The sequence below is a fragment of the Amphibalanus amphitrite genome, unplaced genomic scaffold, assembly GCF_019059575.1.
Source record: "Amphibalanus amphitrite isolate SeventyFive unplaced genomic scaffold, NRLGWU_Aamphi_draft 000200F_arrow, whole genome shotgun sequence".
NCBI classification, from domain to species: Eukaryota; Metazoa; Arthropoda; class Thecostraca; order Balanomorpha; family Balanidae; genus Amphibalanus; species Amphibalanus amphitrite.
The window spans coordinates 321739-341137 of NW_024881695.1; the positions used below are offsets into that span (position 1 = coordinate 321739).

Below are 19399 nucleotides of genomic sequence, written 5' to 3' on the forward strand. Positions count from 1 at the left end.
CTTCTAAATAAGTTTGGCATTGCTTGTACGGCCTTGCCTGGGACTGGGAAATTATGACCGACGCGCGTTCCAGCTGCTATGGAACATGGGGCTCCTGCTTTCCTGCGGTTTCCAGCGAAGGCACAGGGTGAACAGATGGTACGGGTGACGAGGCAATGCCAGCTGAACAACCGCTTCTGGTGATTGCCGGGAACAATGCACTGTGCATGTGTATCGTGAACGTGTTTGTTAATGTTTGATTTCTCTGATCAATCGTTGGGTGATATTCATTCGACGGCCAAGCTGCGTTAATCGTTCCAGCCACTTTTGCACTTGTTGCGCGCAACAGTTGCATTTTTATGAGTCTTTTTAAGAGGAAATATTTTAACGGTACCGTTTCAGCATGGAATGAGTTGTTGTGGTGCATTAAAATCCTTGAATTGTCTTGTGAGACCCCTGACACTGATACAATATGTTTGCCGTGAGTTTCGTGATATTTAGCATGCTTCACCACTAACTGAATGATGTGTGCGAACTTTTGGAATGGTTTGGGCGTGGATTTAACTGACCGTGATCTTGTCTGTATCCTGGTGACATTTTTATATCAATGTTGTGACAACAAAACAGTTACCGTCTACATATATTGTATTGGTCAAAACAAACCGACTCCGTGCGTTATCCTATACCGCGGAACACTATAAGCCGCTACCAGTCCCACCTCATTTACATCCAGCCAAGGCTATGTAAACCAGCGTCCAGCCCCATGCTGCGGTTCCACTGCACGTCCTGTGAGCGCCCTCCCGAGTCGAGCTGGTTTTTCTGTGCGAACCCCTCCTGCCTGCGACCACAGCTGATGGCCACAAGCCGCAACAGCCATATGTGGTTGGCTAATAGTCGACTCTGCACATGAAAACCGCGGCTGTAACGTTCCTGGCCACACGTGAGTGCCACAATCTTGGCTACGGTGTTCTGCCTCCCATATCCCCGTCCCATGCGGTGATGTCGCTGATTGTTTGTCTGTGCGAATCGAGCGACCATTTGAGGACTTCTGACTTTGCCTGACTGGCAGCGCTCGTCTGACTGAGACGACTGTTTTGAGTCTGACTGTTCAATCTGACCATCTGACTATATACCCGTATGTCTGGCTACGGTATGACTGTGTCCGTCCTATGGTACCCGTCTGACCGTCTGTGTGTATCATTAGGCTGTATCTGACCTCTCTCGTCTGACATCTGACTGTACCCGCCTGACCGTTTGACTGTACCCGTGTGACCGCTAGACGTTTGTGTTAACCTGCCGTCTGACCGTCTAATTGTACCTGTCTGACCATCTGAATGTACCTGTTTGACCGCCCCTGTCTGACCATTTGACCGTACCCGTCTGACTGTACATAGTTATTTTTACCCGTCTGACCTACTGATTGTCCCGAGTACCCATCTGACTATCAAACGCCGGGTTGCAGACGGCATCACTCTGAACCCGCCGGCCGATACCGAGCTGAAGGAAGGCCAGTGGATGGGTGTCACCGTCCGAAGCCAGGGGCCTGGACGCAAGGTTATGGTAAGCTAGTCCGGACATTTAATCGTAATTTTACCACAAATTTCCAGTTGAATTTTTATTCTCGATCATCTGCATCACCATTAGAAAGATTAATAGCTCGTGAAGATGCCAGTAAGTGGAAGGTGTTTTATGTAGCCATGCGTAAAGGTTTCATTTTCGGGCGATTTCAATCGGCATTTGACGGCGCAGCGTGGCGTCACTGGTCTCAGTGACGCCACTTTCGGATGGTATCTGGAGTGGACAGGGACTGCGTGCCGGGAATAATTCGGCGAGCGTTCGACTCGGACGCCCGACCAGGGCAGGGCGTCGTCCTAATGAAGTGGTCGCCTGGGCCAGACAGTGTCCGAGGCCGGCCGATCGGGAGAGTGGCATTTGCACTGATATTGATCGAGCTCAGACTTCTGCTGTTCATATAGGAATTTTGATACAGACCAGTTGATGTACTTTAAGTTACGTAAACGAAAAATGGACCTTTTCTTCTTTTCGGCATGTTTTAAGCGTTTGCCGTACTGACTTATAATTTCTCGTTTTCCCATTTTCTGCTGATAACTTTTGCTCGTGACCTTTTCAATCGCTTACGTGCAAATGCCAAAAATAACAGAACCTGATCATGTATCATTCTACTATGTTTCTGCTACTGATAACTCGACAGGAATCGTACCCGCACGCGCTAGCTGCCGTTGTGTTAACCCTGGTTGTTTCCTGGTCCTCAGGTGTGCGCCCACCGTTATATAAACCGCGGCCTGGCCAACGAATGGCACTGGGGTCACGGACTCTGCTACACACTGCAGCAGAACCTCGACTTTGAGCACGAGTGGATTCCCTGCCGCAATCTGGATGTCACCAGGTGAGAGGATGGGAGAGAGAGAGAGAGAGAGAGAGAGAGAGAGAGGGGGGAGAGAGAGAGAGAGGGTAGAGGGAGAGAGGGAAGGGGTAAGGAGAGTGAGGGATCCCCGCTCCACTATCACCACCGCAACAGGTCGTGTCAGCCACGCCACACTGGGCCATTTCTGCCGCACAGTTTCGCCGAGACTTTGTCGCGATATGACAGTACAAGCTACAGGGAGCGGCAGCGTTGCTATCGCGCCGTCAGACACGCGACAATCAGTCGATGGACATTCGACCGCTTTCCCTGTGCGTAGGTCGCCGGCATTGACAACCCGTGCGCTGCTTTAGCATTCGGTGCTTAGGAAATTCCCATTTGAGGACTCTGAGGGAATGTGGACCATTTCTCGTGTCGTGTTTCTTGTTCAAGCTGCTGCCCCCTGTCTTTCCCCTCCCCTTCGCACCCCTCCCCGTATTCCCCGCCACTGTCTGTGTGCCGACAATGAGGAGCTGTCTGAGGAATGTCAAACATGCGGTGCATGCGATCACTCTGGTGTGTGAGCCCACTGTCAGAACACGAGACTGTGGTTCATTTGTTAGACTGTCTGACTGAGAAAAAGTGTCGAGACGGTGTCTCCTATCGAGGCGTAAAACAAGGAGAGTGATAACGGTCGTTTATTAGTTGCATTGTGAGCACTATCAATGGCTATGACTGAGTCATGACCGATAAATCGGCACGATACTCGCATCTGCATGATCGGCTGGTTTTGGGTAAATCTGCATCATATACCTCAAGCAGCCTTCCGGCTGTTCCTATAAAGCTCTTGCTACCTTCAAAAAAGAAAAAGATCACAAAAGAAATTCCTGTCAGCTGCTCGGAGAAACTCATCTGATCTTCTCCACTGAACTTTCTATCAGCCCGCTAAAGAAGCTCATACCGAGCTTCGTAAGAAAACTCATCCTAATCCCTCCTCGTTCGTAAGAAAGCAGCTCAGTTCCTTGCGTTAGGTATCTCTCCCAGGTCATTCAGGAAGCTCCTCCAGGCTCCAGTCGTATATACCAGCCGAGCTTCCAGCTGCGGTCACCAGCGAATTCACAGCCTTCTTCCCATAAAACTCACCGAGCCGGCACAAATGCTCACACTGCACGGCAACGGGGGGGGGGGGGGGAATGGGTGCGCCTCAACAGCACCAAATTGCACACAGTTGACGGCTGAGCTGTCTGCCTTTGTCACGCATAGCCCGCTGGCTGTGGAGCGGCTGGCGGCGCTGTGTCCTCTGTGTGATGTTAGCTGTTTGTTGTGTACTGCTGTGTACACTGTGTTTGTACTTACGCTAGTGACAGTGGCGATGGATGGGAGCGCTCGTGTCTCGGGATGACTGAGCGGTGGTTCGTCCTTGACGTTGTCTGTCTGTGTGTCGGCGCACTGTTCCGGTAGTTTGGACGACGATTGTCTGTGTGTCGGCGCACTGTTCCGGTAGTTTGGACGACGATTGTGGTTTGTCCGTCGCTCGTCAGATATGAAAGGAAGACTGCAGTGACGGAGTCCGCCCGTAGAGCTACATTGGTGTGTGCTGAGACGCAATGCCTGGAGTTTCGCGGACAAACGGATCCCGTTGTGGTTTACTGAGTCATTTGCTGGGGCCGTCAATGCCATCCTTTGTCTTAGGCAGTCTGGCTTCGTCAGAATAGTGATGGGGTGGCCCTAGAATGGAAGTGAATTAGTGACTTGAATCAGTGTTAGTTGGACTTGAGAGTGATATGGAAAATATCGTTCGGCTGTTGTACATATCTGACTGGAGCCCTCCTTTCCGATCTCAGGCAGCACGAACAGTACGGCTACTGTCAAGCGGGCACCTCAGGCCTTCTGACAGAGGATGACAGTGCCGTCATCGGCATGCCGGGTCCCTACACCTGGAGAGGCACCGTGTTCGCCGTCAACATCTCCGACAACTTCCTGCAGCGCGACAAGACTCAGTACTTTGGCCCGGTGACCGCCTCCACCAGCCCCGTCGACAAGTACAGCTATCTCGGTACGTGAGGGAAAGGCTTCTGAAGGGTCTGCCAATCCAGTAATGCTCCTGATAAGTATCTTCTAATTGGATTTGTCGCTTTGTGTATTTGCGGGAGATTGATATTCGTAGTATGTATAGAGCGTGGGTTGGTTTCTGTGGGTGTGCTTCCGTGTTTAACAGGTACGAATGATGCATATTTTTAACATCACTAGGCGGTGTTACGTGTGTCGGGTGAAACAGTCGTGCAACAAAGAATGCAGGCCAGCTTTTTGGATATTAGCTGAATATGTTATCGTGCTTTCATCCAGTGTGATGTTCGTGGGAGCCCTGCCAGGCATTTCGACCCACCCCTCACAGACTCAAGAGATCCCACCTCACCCCATCCCTGTTCAAAATCGTGTTCTGCGCTCTGTGTGCACTGTTCACGCACCACCGCGTCGTCCAATCAGGCGACTGTCACTGTGTGTGGCTCGGTAGTCTGACGGACAGTCTCATTTGTGTTTCGTGACGGCTGAATCGGGTTGAGGGTGCGGCGCGCGCGGGGGGGGGGGGGGGCAGTCAGCGGAAGTGTCAGTACGGTGTCACAGTACAGTGTCATTGTTGTGTCGGGTGAAGTGCGAGGGAACGGATGCAAGATGTCCGTGTTATCATGAAATTTTACGTTGAGTTTAAACTCATGTCTTTGTTTTCAGTTTACCTGTTAGTGCGTCACTGCGTCAGCCTTATTGCTGTCAATGATTTGCGTATCTACTACTCTCATTGCTGATATCCAGTCATTCAATATCTATAGGATGGACCAGTCATCGCCGACTCGTGTTATTTCAATGAGCACGTCGAATAACACCTGTTGCACGCTCGCCCCCGGCAGGTATGGCCGTGGCGTACGGCACGTTCTTCCCCAACCTGGCCTCCCAGTCGATCGTGGCCGGCGCACCGCGCTCCCAGGGCACAGGACAGGTGGTCTTCTTCTCGAAGGTGAGTGCAGAACACACTGAACACAGAACACACTGAGAACACAGCACGCTAAGCACATAACACATGCGGATTTCACGCACAGGGTTGTACGTCAGGTCGGACTGATTATTCGCGGCGCTTAAGAAGTTGCCGTCTGCCGGGCGCCTGCTACGATCATGGCAGTTATACAGTTGTTTGGTTGGCGTACTTTGGGGCTTGGGCCCACGTTATATGCGACATATTTATTGCCTAACCGGCTGGAGGGCGTAAAAAGTATCGGTTGTTGTGTGTTCGGTTAATTGCGTAGTAGTTTTTCATGAATTTATTACCTCTGTGGCTCATTACTGTTCGCTTAATGACCATTTACCGCTAATCTAATGCACAGTACAAGTGGACACACCCATACCGGTTTGCAGCGATAGAATAGGGTGTTCTGCTCTCGCTGCTAGCTCTCTCGCTCTTTCATCTTTCTCCATTCCTCTCTCTTTCTTTGAGCTAACCCGCCCTCTCATTGTTCCAGGAGCGAGTTGGCCAGAAGACACTACGATACGACCTAATCATCGATGGAGAAGAGCATTTCTCCCAGTTCGGATACGAACTCTGCGCTGACGATTTCGATCAAAATGGGTAAGTGTTCGTGGTATTGTAACTGCAATGCATATTGTGTTATGGTAATGGAAAATGTGAATCCCTAGGTATCTTTTTCTGCTACTAGCCACGAATAATTTGGATTGCCAAGCTGTGGTGTTTGCTCTTTTGAGGTAAAAATGTAGTTAAATGTTTTATTGTGTCATATTTGCTGGATATGTCCCTTTTCCATACCCGGACGAGGTGTTTGTTTGTTGCTGATAGTGGCGCTGTCGATCCTGACCGGTGGACCAGGGTGTGACTGACTGACGTACCGTCCCGCTCGTTGCAGTATGACCGATCTGGTGGTCGGTGCTCCGTTCCATTTCACCGGCGATGGCGAGGCGTCCGGTGGTGCCATCTACATCTACTCCACACCCCGCTCGGGCTTGACCAAGAGCACCAAACCCACCCGCATTCTGGGTAAGGACCGAGTGGGGACGGATGGTGGGTGGGTTCTATGCTCAAACGAGGTACTCGGAGATCAGTAATAACTAGGTCATATATGAAGATAATGTACCAATGCTTGATTTGCTACAATCTGTATCCTGTGGGATGCTTTGTTGAACGCTTGCAGATTCTATAGAAGAGGTTGAGCTATCCCTAAGCTCAGAGCTCCTCAGGGTGATTCTATTGAACGACGTTCTCTGACATGAGAGTCAGCTTTATATTTATCTATTAAACACCCACAGCTCACCCTGTCCCCTGTCTATGTAACACGCTCCTCTCTCACCAGGTGCTCCCGAGTCCCGGTTCGGCTTTGCGCTGGCCAGTCTGGGCGACCTGAACAAGGACTCTTATCCGGACCTTGCTGTGGGCGCTCCGTTCGAGGGCGCCGGCGTGGTGCGCATCTACCTGGGCGGCTCGGACGGTCTGAGTACAGAGCCGGCCCAGGTGATACGATCCGAGGACGTGGCAGGAGCGCGCGCGCCCATCACCTTCGGATACTCCCTCGGAGGAGGTCTGGATATCGACGGAAATGGCTATCCGGATCTGCTGATCGGGTCGTTCTGCAATGACACGGTGTCGCTGATCAGGTGGGTAGAGTGGGATACAGTGGGAGCCTGGGAGGAGGCAGAGTGGCGGGGTGGGATGGTGAAGCGTTTGAAAGATAGTTCTGATCGAATGTATCTATGCAGATATTAGCTGCACCGACGTTATGAAAAATCACATTTTGGGTATCTCACTGTTTGTAATTCTTTGCTCTGCTGCCAATCTTTTTCAATGCTCTTCAGAACGTTGTAGTGCGCTTTTGATTCTGGTCGCTATTTCATTCATTAATTGTTTAGCATTAGCATGTTTTCAGGTGCGTGTCTCCCTTCTGTCTTGTTCGGCCAGTCTGTTTTGATATGCCAATCGCCATCTAAACAATGACGTCACTCCTAATCCTCAGAGCGCGGCCCATTGTCGGCATTGTTACCAAGGTGGAGGGGATGGACCAGCTGACCCGGATCAACCCATCCGAGCTCAGCTGCGACAAACAGCCCGGCATCGGACTCAAGTGGTGAGCCACTCGGCCGCCAGGGGCGCTGCGGTCGGGCCGCGCCGGCCGTGGGTGTAGTGGGCGGCTGTTTATCTAGCGTGATCTGTGGCTGCGAGTGCCGAGTGCGGCTGCCGGGCGGGGTATTGATGGGATCCCAGAGTGCTTGCACTGTACGCTGAGGTTGTGTATGTCGGGAGCCGTCAAGTGGACGCCGATTGCGCTGCCGCGAGATAGCGACATAGCTGTCGTGATATCAGCATTAGATCAGCGCCTATGCTAACGGCCAACCCAGGCGACTGTTCAGTCCAATCTAGTCATACGTATCTGTCCGGCTTGAATGTCCGTCTACCAAATGAGCGTTTTGTATCTTGGATGGACTTCATAACTCAAATGTTTTTTTTTTTTTTAAGTGTTGACGCCGCTTAGTGCTTACACTTGTATTCACCATCCTGGTACTCTATGACTGCTAACATTTCCCCTCTGCTGCGTTTTTCCAGCGTCACGTTCCAGGCCTGTTTCAAGATGGAGTCGCTTGAGCAGCTGAAGACTACTGTGAACCTCGAGTACCGCCTGGAGGCAGAGACCTTCCAGCCGGACCGGCGCTTCTCCAGAGTTCGCTTCCTGGAAGGTCTGCCCGAGCGGCGCCACGTGGTCGAGAGGACGCTGCCGCTGAGCGCCGATAACACCCGCGAGTACTTCTGTCAGGAGGAGACCATGTTCATCAAGGTGCGGAACTCTCGGCCCGGGGGTGCGGTGGGAAAAGACAGGGAGGGCATACATTTTTATCGATACTATGATACATCCTCTGCTAATTTTTCATGAGCATCCGATGTGCAGAACATGATCAAATTTGAAAATAATCAGTTTGACCTAGTCAGGTCAAAGGTCATTGAAAGGTCATCGACAAATTCAAAATTACCTATATAAAACCGGGATTAATTGCCTCTCTAATGGCGCTTACCGCAGTGTCCCCGTGCTTAATACAGAGCAATGGGCATTTCAATCCTGCTATGTCGGCAAACGTTGACCTTTCATGACCTATAACTTCGATATTAGAGGTCATCCAGGTCTAAAATGCGCTGGATGTATTTGTTTTTATAGGTGCTAAGAGCCTACCAAATTTCATGAAAAACGAAGGGGGGTCGGGTACATTTCTGATCGATTTGCCGTGAAATGACCCATTATCTTCCGTAGTGTTCGTCTCCCTTCGTAAAATTTACTGAAGTGGTTTACTGATGCTACCTCTCAGACTCTATCCCTCCCTACACGCCACTCCCCCTGAATGTGACCCGCCCCCTAACACCGCTCTGCCCGCCTCTCTCCGCAGAAGGACACCCGCGACATCCAGACGAGCATCCCGATGAAGCTGACCTACTCGCTGCAGCAGAGGGTGCCCCGCCAGGCGTACCCCGGCGGATCGCTGCCAGACATCGACAACTTCCCCATCCTCAACCAAGAGGAGGCGTCCAAGGTCTTCTACGCCAAGTTTGTCAAAAAGTGCGGCTCCGACGAAGTGTGCCAGAGCCAGCTGAAAGTCAAGCCCGTGTTCGATCTTAGGACAGGTGAGATTTGGTGGGATGGTGAAGGCATTGGCTCTGCTATTTTGAAGAGCTGAGCGGTCATGCGTTATAGGGTGTTACCGTTTCTTATGACTGAGAATAGTGTCAGCTGAAGTCAGTGTTAGACGACAAACGCCTTGTAAACCCTTTGGCCTCACAGTTTTCCCTGTACTTTTTTCCTAGCCAAATACCTGTTCTGACCCACGGTCTACCGTTCTCATTGTGATGACCAGCATGCGTCTGAACCCCACCATCCCCATAACTGACATTCACCCCTCGCCTTAGACGAGGAGGGCTTCTCCGTTCTGGAGAAGGAGGTCGGAAAGCTGCTGCGCATCAACACCACGATCCGGAACGACGGCGAGCCGGCGTACAACGCCCGGCTGTTCGTCACCTACCCGCCCAGCATCAGCTTTGTCGGCAAGGAGCCCACGGTCAGTGCCAGGGCGGGGACAGGGCGACACCGGGGTGGGGCAGAGGGGACAGAGTGTCGCCGTGGGAGAGGGGGAGGGTATCGGGGTGACGCCTGACGGCGTGTGTGCAGTGTGGGGGTGCGTGTGCGTCGATAGGTGGTTTGCTGTTTGTGCCGTGTGTTGTTTGCTTAGCTGATAGGTATAACGTCGGCTGTCTGTAACTAACCTAAATATATCGGAGGCTATCGTGGTCAGAACCAACCCTTCATTGTATTTCTAGCACGACCAGAAACAGAAATCAAACGGATGTTTCACCTCCACTAACAAATGTGCGTGAGGTAGCCAGTAACCCCCACTAACGTTTGAACCTGTGTACGATCTCTCCCCGCTGACTTACTTACGGCTCGGACGGAGCAGCTCAGGGCTCCTGAGGTAGGAATGGTCCCCTTCTGGCCGGACTGCCTGCCTGTAAGTGGTGTTCGCTGTGGTATTTAGCGCTGTTCTCATGGGCATGGACGTTAAAGTTATAGGGTGCATGTTGATCATGAATGCACTCGTACGCGGCGTAAATATTTAGCTCTTTCGTTAGTGATGACATAGCTTGTATACGAGCATGACTGTACACTTTGCAAATGTTTAGTAGCTGACCGTTCGTTCTCTAGTTGTTTGTTGACCTATTGAAGGGACACTCACAGTAGTATCAGTAGTTGATTCGTCACTGTACTTATTGTCGAATGATGTCTGGCCAAAGATCGTAGTTTAAATGAATGATGGACAAACTGTAGTTATAAAAATGCAGCAGAGGAAAAGGCCGATAACACGTAAACGCGGCATGCTGGGAATGATTGTCGATTGTTAAGATATTTCCACCGCTACTGGCATCCCCAGCTTCACGTATTCTTGAAACCATATATGCAATAAATTTCCATGCATTTGTAACCATTTATGACGGAAATAAGCACCAACACACACTTTATTCAAGCAATAAATCCCTCCCATCTAACCCTGAGGCCCCAGCTGATTGAGTAACCCTCCCGTCTCACCCCTTCTTGTCTGCCCCGACAGGACCACATCGCCTGCCAGAACAGCGGCAACCAGCTCATCTGCAACCTGGGGAACCCGGTCAGTCGCGGCACGCAGGAGATGGTGCTGCGCTTCAACGTGGACAAGCTGGACGATGACGAGGAGATGGTGGAGCTCAGCTTCAGCACCAACACGACCTCGGAGCAGACGGAGCCGCAGGGCGAGAGCATCATCCGCGCCCGGGTGGCCAAACGCAGCGAGATCTCCGTCAGTGGGTCAGTGCAGCGGAGAACGGGGTGGGGGGTGGGGGAGGGATCCAAGGGAGAGTGGAGGGGAGTTGAAATGCGGCAGGGGTGGAGCTAGGGCATGATAACAATGGGGGAGAGCTGGGACGAACGATGCAACGCCATTGTAATGTCCTTATTCATGGAATTCGGTGCCTTCCTAATGCTGTCGAACAGCCCCAAGGTACCCATCTGTCTTTTTGTGACTGTCATGGTTTGTTGATTTGTATCTACCTCCTTCTTTTTAATCGGTTCATTGTTTTAGCCGCGACTGCCGTGTGCCATATATCAGTCCATCAGCTCTAACCTCCCCTCCGCTCCGGCAGTGTGGCCTGGCCGGAGCAGGTGTTCTACGGCGGCGAGGTGAAGGGCGAGAGCGACGTCAAGAGTCTGGACGAGGTGGGCAGCCCGATCCTGCACAAGTACGAGGTGTACAACGACGGCCCGTCCACGGTGGACTGGGTGGACGTGCTGATTGACTGGCCGGTGGAGGTGCAGAGCCCCGGGCCGCGCGGAAAGTGGCTCCTCTACCTCACCAAGCCGCCAGTAGTAGAAGGTGAGAGAATAGGAGAGGGGAAGAGAGGGGTGGAGAAGAGTTGGGGTTTGGGGCTTGTAGAAGAAGGATGATGTGGTTTTAGGATGCTCTGTATGTTACAGCGGACCCCCAGTTGAGACTTTACTGATTGTGTTTAAACACGGTTTCGATAAGTGTCCCATCACTTGCTAAACGTCCAGCTAAGAAGTGTATGAATTTCTTCAATAAAGACATTCATCTGCTAAGTTCGCTAAAACACATTGTTTTTATCTAATTTTGTCACCTCTTTGAGTCACTCGGCCAGTTCTCTCGCTGCGCTGCCTTTCTTCTCCATCGATCCACTACAGCACTCTAACCCGTACCCACATCCGCCCTCTCCGCAGGCGACGGCGAGTGTACGTTCGACAAGGCGATCGTGAACCCGCGCAATCTGCAGCAGCTGGTCGAGGAGCCCGTCTTTTCCCCGAGCATTACCGGCGCCTACGTGGGCGCCTCTGGCTACCAGACCGAGTCGGGCTTCACGTCGGCCGGCGGGGGCTACTCCAAGGTGACCTCCGGCAGCTCTTCTTCATCATCTTCTTCATCATCTTCTTCCTCTAGCTCTTCCTCTTCGTCGTCGAAGGAGTCCTCCTACAAGAAGGAGTACAGCTTCTCCAACTCGTCCGGTAAGGAGTCCTCCAGCGGCGGATCTTTCGGAGGGGGAGGATCGTTCACGGGCGATCACCACGACCGTGTCGTTGTGGAGGACACCACCGTTCGGAAGACCGACTACGGTAGCGGTCTGAATACCATCGATGATCGCAGACGGAAACAGGAGGACGCCTACCGACGCCGGCCGTACGGTACGGTGGCGGGGGATACGGAGGATGACTACACCACTCGACGGTACGGCTACACGGAGCGGCGCTACACGGGTGGTGCTGGTGCTGGTGCGGGGACTGGTGATGGCGGATACGACAGCCGGTACCAAGGCGGTGCCACTGACAGGCGCTACCAGGGCGGATCGTTCTCCGAGAAACGCTACGGCTCGGGACAGTCGGGCGGGCAGGTATCGGCCTCGGTGGACCGGAGGGGGTACCAGACCAGCAGCTCCAGTAGTGGCAGCACCGGCTCCACCACCGGAGGTAGCTACGGGGGCAGCTACAGCGGCAGCAGTAGTGACGAGCTGGAGCGGCGCTACGGCGCCGGACAGGGATTCCGCACCAACTCGTTCGACAGTCAGTCCGGCGGCGGCCGGTATGAGGGCGCTCTGGGCGCCGGCGGTGACGCGCGCACCGGCGGCGGGCTGCGGCGACAGTACGAGGACGGCTCCGAGTACGAGTCAGAGTACGACGGCTCCACCTACCAGGGCGCCACCGGCGGCCGCGCGCGTCGCCCTGGCGGACGCCGGCGCGGCTACTACCGCCGTCGCCGGCCGATTGGCGGCGCCACCGGCGGCAACCAGTCGTACACCTATCGCCGCCAGTACGAGTCGCGCCGGCCGCTGCCCGCTGACGGACTGGGGCCCGTCGACTTGGCCACGCGCCGGGACGAGCTCAGCTCGCGCCGCGTCCAGGGAGGCGTCGAGAGGGTGGAGGACCTGGGTGACGGCACGCGGCGCACCTACCAGGCTCACCGCGACCTGGACGGCGGCGACGGCTTCGAGCGCGAGCTGACCACCGAGGAGGACCGGCGCACGCGGCGGGATGTCGGCGTCAGGAGGCGCCGCGAGCGCGAGATGGTGGTGATGCCTGAGGCGGTGACGTCACCGTCCGGGGAGGTGCAGCAGGTGGTGTTCTTTGTGAGTACCGCGGCGGCGCAGCGGGAGGAGGGGGAGGGGTTAACTTACCCCAAGTCACACCGCAATCGTGTGGTTAAGTGGATGATTTGTTGCGTTTTTAGTGGTAAATGGTATAAATAACATTTTTACGCGATGGTTGAGTAGCTCACTCGGGATTGATACAGAGTGGATTTATTTTCGGCTACTGATGAAGATGAATTAGTCTATGGTAGGCGAGTCAGAGCTGAATTTTCTCATCTGCGACATGTCTCCCGGTTTATGCCACTTCTACACTGTATTAACTCTACCAGGTCGATCTAACCCTCCCCCACTCTACCTCAGGACTGTGCGCGCAACACAGCCAAGTGTGTTCAGTTCCGGTGCCGCATCAACAGCCTGAAGCCGAACCAGTACGCGCTGGTGCACATCCAGGGCCGCATCTGGAACCACACTCTGGTGGAGGACTATGACCGCGTCTCGTACGTGTCCATCAAGTCGCGCGCCACGCTGCAGATGGACCCCACCCTGGAGCAGCTGCAGGACGTCTCCGATGATGTCTCCATGGTAGGTGGATAGAGGAATAGGGGAGAGGGGAGGATGGAGAGTTGTGGGTGTTGTGTTCTGCAGTGGCGCGAGAAGAAGGGGCGGATGAGAGGTGCGGTGGTCGTATGGAGAGAGGATAGAGGAACATCGAGCTCAGCAAACAACGCTGGATACCGCGGGTTCAAATGCCCTTCTAGCTGAGTGTTGTTAATCTCGTTCGATGTCTGCCAGTACGTTCCCTGTCTGACTGTGTGCCGTGCTCCGGCAGGCGGAGACGATAGCGTACCCGGCGGTGCCGGCCAAGGCCGAGGACGGCGGCGTACCCATCTGGGTGATCGTCGTCTCCGTGCTGGCCGGCCTCCTGCTGCTAGCAATCATCTGCCTCATCCTCTGGAAGCTGGGCTTCTTCAAACGCCGGCGGCCAGACCCGACGCTCAAGTCCAACATCAGCCGCTAGACGTTAGCAGCTGTTGGCGAGCGACATCTATTCGAGCGCAGGTGCTGCCATCTACAGTGAGCCGTCCAAAGCGCCGCGGTGACAGGCCGGGCAGCGGCCGCCGTGAGCTGGTGCTCGAAGCCAGTTGTGCCATCGGCAGTATGTGCCAAATATGTGTCTGTGAAGGCACGTGCGAGCTTGCAGGACGGAAGGGACGCTGCACAGTGGCGAGGCGTGAGACGGGTCTGCAGACGCGTGCCTTGTGCGGACTGGTGGGCAGGGCCTGGACCGGTGCTGACCCGGTCAGAGGAACGCTGCGGGCGCCGCTAACTGGTGACTGAGTCGCCCCGGCGTCCTCTGGGGGCCGCCAGTGAGGGCGGACACAACTGCCACTGCCCACGCCGCCCCTCAGTCGCGCAGGTTTGAGTGTGCTTAAACCATCGCTTAGTGTTGTATGATTAGCATTATACAGTCTAGTTAGTATGTTTTGGCAGCTAGATGACTCTCGTAAAACCTTTTATACATTACACCGTCATCTGTCATTTTCATCCTCCCCTGTTCACATTGCCTGCGCGTGCTCGTCTGATTCGGTCGCCGTTCCCCGTGACGAGTCGTCGTTCCAGTAACTCCACCGGCGCTCACCCCCTAACAACTCTGCCGCGTGGGTTACCTCGGTGGCCGAACGGTGGTACGGTCCGATCACAAACGGCGAACTACCAGCGATCCATGCATATCGGTCCTCAGTGGTCAATGCAGTGCCCTATCCCGTGAGCCTCATCCAGACCTCTGGTTACCTCCCGATTGGTTCAGGAAATCCAGGACTCCCGTTGAGACTCTAGGATGTCCAGCTGAGCTTTGGCCTCTGGTTATGCTTAAATGACAGATTGAGTTCTGACCATTCATCGGGCGGCATCGCATCCCGAGGTTGAGCTAACTCTCTACTCCTCCTATCCCCCCCCCCCCCCCTAAGATGCCCAGTCATGTTCCTTGCTCCCCAGCGTGGGGAGAAGCCGGGCGGCCCCACAGGTCGCTAGTTGCATGGTCGCCCGACAGATGGCAGTGAGGCGCTGTTGTGCGACTGACGCGTTGTAATACTGTGATATTAACCTGGGGCAGTCGGGTGGGAGCGGGCGTGACGCTACTCCGGCGGCCAGCGGCCTGTTTGTATGTGTGTATGTGCCGCAGTGTTTGTGTGGAGAAAATGATCGAACTCCCATTCTGACTGAGAAATGGTAGACCCGTGTGCTTTTGAGCCGTATGCCTTGGTGACTGACATTGATAAATTTTGACAGCATTGATCGATCACCATAGCAATGAGCATGTCCGATTATGCTTGTGGATTTGGGAATAACATGAGACCATCGCTCTGCTTTTAGGTGTTCCCGTCCCAGGTAACTTGAAGCACAAAATTTCGACAATAATTGCTGAAAATTGCTCGGGGAATTTTTCATTTTTTTATGTCATGACTTCTTGTATTCATTTTTCGAACTCAAGTTCCTTGGAGGCCTTTAGAATCTCGGCTAAGTATTATTACTTGTAAGTTCACATTCATCATTTTATATTTCATTATCATTTAGTGTTTTATATTTGATCACAGCTTCTATTTGTCTGAAGCCGGCTCTCCTAACTAGCAGAGCGGATGCCCATGCTATCACCCTTCCACTTTATGTGGAATCAAGCTGCGTTGTCGCGCACCTCATCATCAACGGGCGCGTTTCGGATTTGGCTAGCTGATTGACGCGTTTCGTAATTGACGACCTGTCTACTGTGTTGGTGTGCCAGTCGTGTGTGCTCGCGAGGACTGGCAGCGACCGACTGGTCGCTTCGTGTCGCTGTCTTTAGGCCGTTGTGTGGTGTCGTATAAAATGTGCGATCGATAGAGTGCCGAGAACTAATCCGAAATGCCCAATAAAATCATAACAACGTGTGTGCCGTGTGAAAGCGTGTAGCGTCAGGTGCGAGTTACAAATGAGTTAGGCCAGGGACCGATTCGCTTGTCCAACGAACGAAAACTCCGCGAAGCTAGATTGAAGAATCGAACTCGGGTGGCTGATATACAAGCCCTCCGCTCTGTCCACTAAACCATATAAAACCCGCCTACGGGTGGATTTATTCCTGGTGGAATATCTTATATGGTAGACTGAGTTTCCATGCCTCAGCTTCCGCATGCGAGGTAAGCACATCGAGCCGGACAAAAGCTTACACTCCTGCCGCTAGATGGCAGGCGTCTCAAGCGCCTGAAGTTAGGCTGTCCCGCATGGCAGCCTCAATGACTGGACGGGCTGCGGCTGACAGCGGTGGCGTGGCAAGGCTGGTGAGCGCGTCATTGGCGGTAAAAGCACACTGAAATGGCCTAGAGACACCATGTGGGCCCCCAAGTAGGTACTATGTTTGGACCTTTGGGGCCCCGAATGCCGGAGAGGATTCATGGAGGAATTCATGCTATTTCAAGGAGCTGGTATGGGGCCCAAGAACCAGTGTGGGGCCCTCAGAGGACGTCATGGGTGTTTAAGTGTGGCCTGCCCAGGCCGTCGAACCTGCTAGGGGTCCTCGCAGGCCGTTATGGGGCATCCAGTAGCCATGATGGGACCCTCAAAGGCCGGCCAGGGGGGGGGGAGGTGCAGGCATGGTACATCGCGAAGCAGGCGTGGGGCCCAAGAACTGCTGGGAATTGCTGAGTGCAGGTTAACGGTTATCGCCTTCCTATTAGCTGCAATCGCACACACACTTCAAAGGTCCTTCGGGTGTCGGCTACCTTCAATGTTCTCACAATCAACACGCACATTGGTGGTGACAGAATGTATTGGTGATCTACATTACAAAAGACTCGGCGTTTACAGCTTTACAGCTCTAAACCTATCGGTGCGACAGCTCTTAACGGATAGAGATTATAACACTGGATATTTTTTCACAACAGAACACATCGCGGCGCGCTATGGGGCGCCGGTGACGTCAACTCCGGTCGCCGATGACGTCACCCGTCAGTCCGGCGGCTCGGCCGCCGCGCCCATCAGTCGCACACCGCGCGATGCGAGATGGAATGTTAATCAGACAAACACCGAGATGGCTACAGTGACGTCACGTTCCGGCACGCGCCGGCGCCATGATATGGTTACGGAGCGGCCGCGCGCGCGCGCGCCTCTCTCGGCCGCCGCGCGGCTCCGGTCAGCGCGGCTGGTTCCGGATGGTTCCTGGCGCCGCCGCTGGTTCCGACACGCCGCCGGCGGTGACCGCTCGTGCCTAAAGATATGTGAGTGAATGTCGCGCCGCGCAGGTCAACAGAGCTAAAACCTAGCCACAACAAACACGGCCCCAGTCGTCCGGCGCTGATTACGAGCGGACCGGCCGGGCGCCGGGCCCGATATCCGGCCACTCTTCCCACCCCCAACAGTCCACGCCACGTCACACACACGCACCCGCACATACACCCACCGCCCCTGTCGTGTGTCCCAGAGCGCGGCGGCGGGGTGCCTCACGCTCTGCCGAGCCGGGCCGAGCCGCGTGAGGTGCTCCGGAGCCGGCGGTGCCAGGTCAGCCCCAGCTGCAGCCAGGGGTGCCGGGGGTGCCACCGGCAGGCGAGAGGCACTCGAAACGGCGGCGGCCGGCGCTCTCACTCGCCGTCACTCGCATCATCACACGTCAGTCACAGAGCAGCTGCCAAGACAGGGAGGAGGAGGCGCCGGCGGCGGCCGGCAGACCTCTCCGGGGAGGGGAGGGAGAGAAGGAGAGAGAGGGAGAGAGCAGACAACCCATCCCGGGCCCGTCAGCGGGGTGAAACGGCTAACACAGAGAGGGGGTGGATAGGAGAGGATGGATGACAGAAAATATGGTCAAGCATAGACGATTGAGGGAGAAGTAAGATATGAAATGAAAAGAAATAAAACAACAAACATAAATCGAGTGATAAGAACGAATGAGATTCAGTAATAGAATAGTAAGGAGATATCTCGAGCAGACAGTTTGAAAGAAGTACCAGAGTGGACACAGACAGTGTCCATTGTGGTCCGGACAGGGTGGTTATTGCGGCCGGGAAGGGGGCCTGTCAGCACAGACCTCCGGCGGACTAGAAGTGGGTTAGAGCGCGCCCTCCACCGCCCCCGCCCCCGCCCGCTGCCATCAGCACCGCCCACCGCCCACCGCCCCGGCCAGCACGGCCTGCGCCGGACGACCGAGGGACCGGCCCTCGAGGCGCGCCCCACGCCGTGTATCTACTCTACAGTGTATGGCACTCAATTCCCGGCGACTCAGCTTCTGTAGCTACGTAAGCATTGCTACAGGCAGCGTCAACCGCGACACTGCAGTGGCGGCGGCGGTGGCGACAGGAGCAGCAAGAGAGACAGCAAGAGGGATACAGGGATAGAAAATGTGAGGCGAAAGGAGAAGCAGCAGTGGATAAGTCTGAGGACATAACACCGCTCCAGCGCCACGAGGCTTTAGTAGCGAGGATGGTGGACTCACGGAGGCGGGCAGCGCGGCTCCGCAGAGCCGGCGGGGGCGGGGGCGGGGGCGGCCGCTATCACACAGGCGCCGGCGCCGCTCAGATGGCCAGGTGGCTGTTGTCCCACTCGAGCTGTTTGCGCGGCGGCGGCACCTCCTCCTCGTCGTCGTCCGGATCCGAACTGTCGTAGTCGCTGCCGTCGTCGGAGCTGTCATCGTCGACGGCGGCCGGCTGTCCGGCGGTGGCGGCGTCCTGCGACGGCGGGGGGGGGGGGGGCGGTCAGAGAGATCAACAGAGGGCCACACAGGCCTCAACACGCGCGGGAGAATACGCGAGAATGCACAGGAGAATAAGCACGACCTCATGTTATGCGTAATTGCTTGCCCCAACATTGAAGACATACACCGACTGGCGTGCCCAACACGCGATAAAAATAATTCAAACAAAAAGGAGCCGGCCGGACTGGAGCTCTTTCTCAGCTTCCCGGCCTACCCAGATCCATCTCTATAGTACCCTCCCCACGTCCCTCCTCCCTCCCCACCACTCAGCCTCCCCTCTCCGCTGTTTGTGAGGCACGCCACGTTTCAATATGGCCCGCACCCGAGGGTGGCGGCGGGCCCTTCCCACAGAGGCCACAAATTAGAACCGGAGCCGTAGTTCAATCAGGCTCGCAGCCTCTGGCGGCGGCGGCGGCGGCACAGAAATTAGACTCGGCCGCCGCCGGGCGCCGCCGCGCCGTGGCGATGAAGCCCTCAGCTCTGAGCGACCGGTGAACCGCGCCGGGGACGGGTAAACGGGGTGGAGATGGGCGGGGCGTTTTGTGAAACTGAATGCTGCCGTGAGTTAGGAAAACCTTAAGTACGTCTCTTGCGTGATTAGGCACTATCTTGAACATCCACAGAATCCAGCTACTCAATTTTCACCAGGGCAACTTTCTTTATTTAATTAAGCAGATTTAACCAAATA

The 19399-nt window shown here is 54.7% G+C and overlaps 1 protein-coding gene across 2 annotated transcripts in view; it reads left to right on the forward strand.

The window, feature by feature from the left end:
- LOC122384835 (integrin alpha-PS1-like) overlaps positions 1 to 15922 on the forward strand; it is a 72299-nt gene extending 56377 nt beyond the window's left edge. For both annotated transcript variants that reach the window (XM_043372606.1, XM_043372605.1), the window contains 16 exons: positions 1442 to 1539; positions 2253 to 2386; positions 4186 to 4397; positions 5248 to 5354; positions 5854 to 5960; positions 6253 to 6383; positions 6697 to 6997; positions 7354 to 7464; positions 7941 to 8169; positions 8771 to 9005; positions 9288 to 9436; positions 10481 to 10713; positions 11049 to 11278; positions 11641 to 13037; positions 13359 to 13580; positions 13828 to 15922. In XM_043372606.1, coding sequence (XP_043228541.1) covers positions 1442 to 1539; positions 2253 to 2386; positions 4186 to 4397; positions 5248 to 5354; positions 5854 to 5960; positions 6253 to 6383; positions 6697 to 6997; positions 7354 to 7464; positions 7941 to 8169; positions 8771 to 9005; positions 9288 to 9436; positions 10481 to 10713; positions 11049 to 11278; positions 11641 to 13037; positions 13359 to 13580; positions 13828 to 14016 — 4085 coding nt within the window. In that variant the 3' untranslated portion in view covers positions 14017 to 15922. The remainder of the gene's footprint in view (positions 1 to 1441; positions 1540 to 2252; positions 2387 to 4185; positions 4398 to 5247; positions 5355 to 5853; positions 5961 to 6252; positions 6384 to 6696; positions 6998 to 7353; positions 7465 to 7940; positions 8170 to 8770; positions 9006 to 9287; positions 9437 to 10480; positions 10714 to 11048; positions 11279 to 11640; positions 13038 to 13358; positions 13581 to 13827) is intronic.
- The last annotated feature ends 3477 nt before the right edge of the window (positions 15923 to 19399 follow it).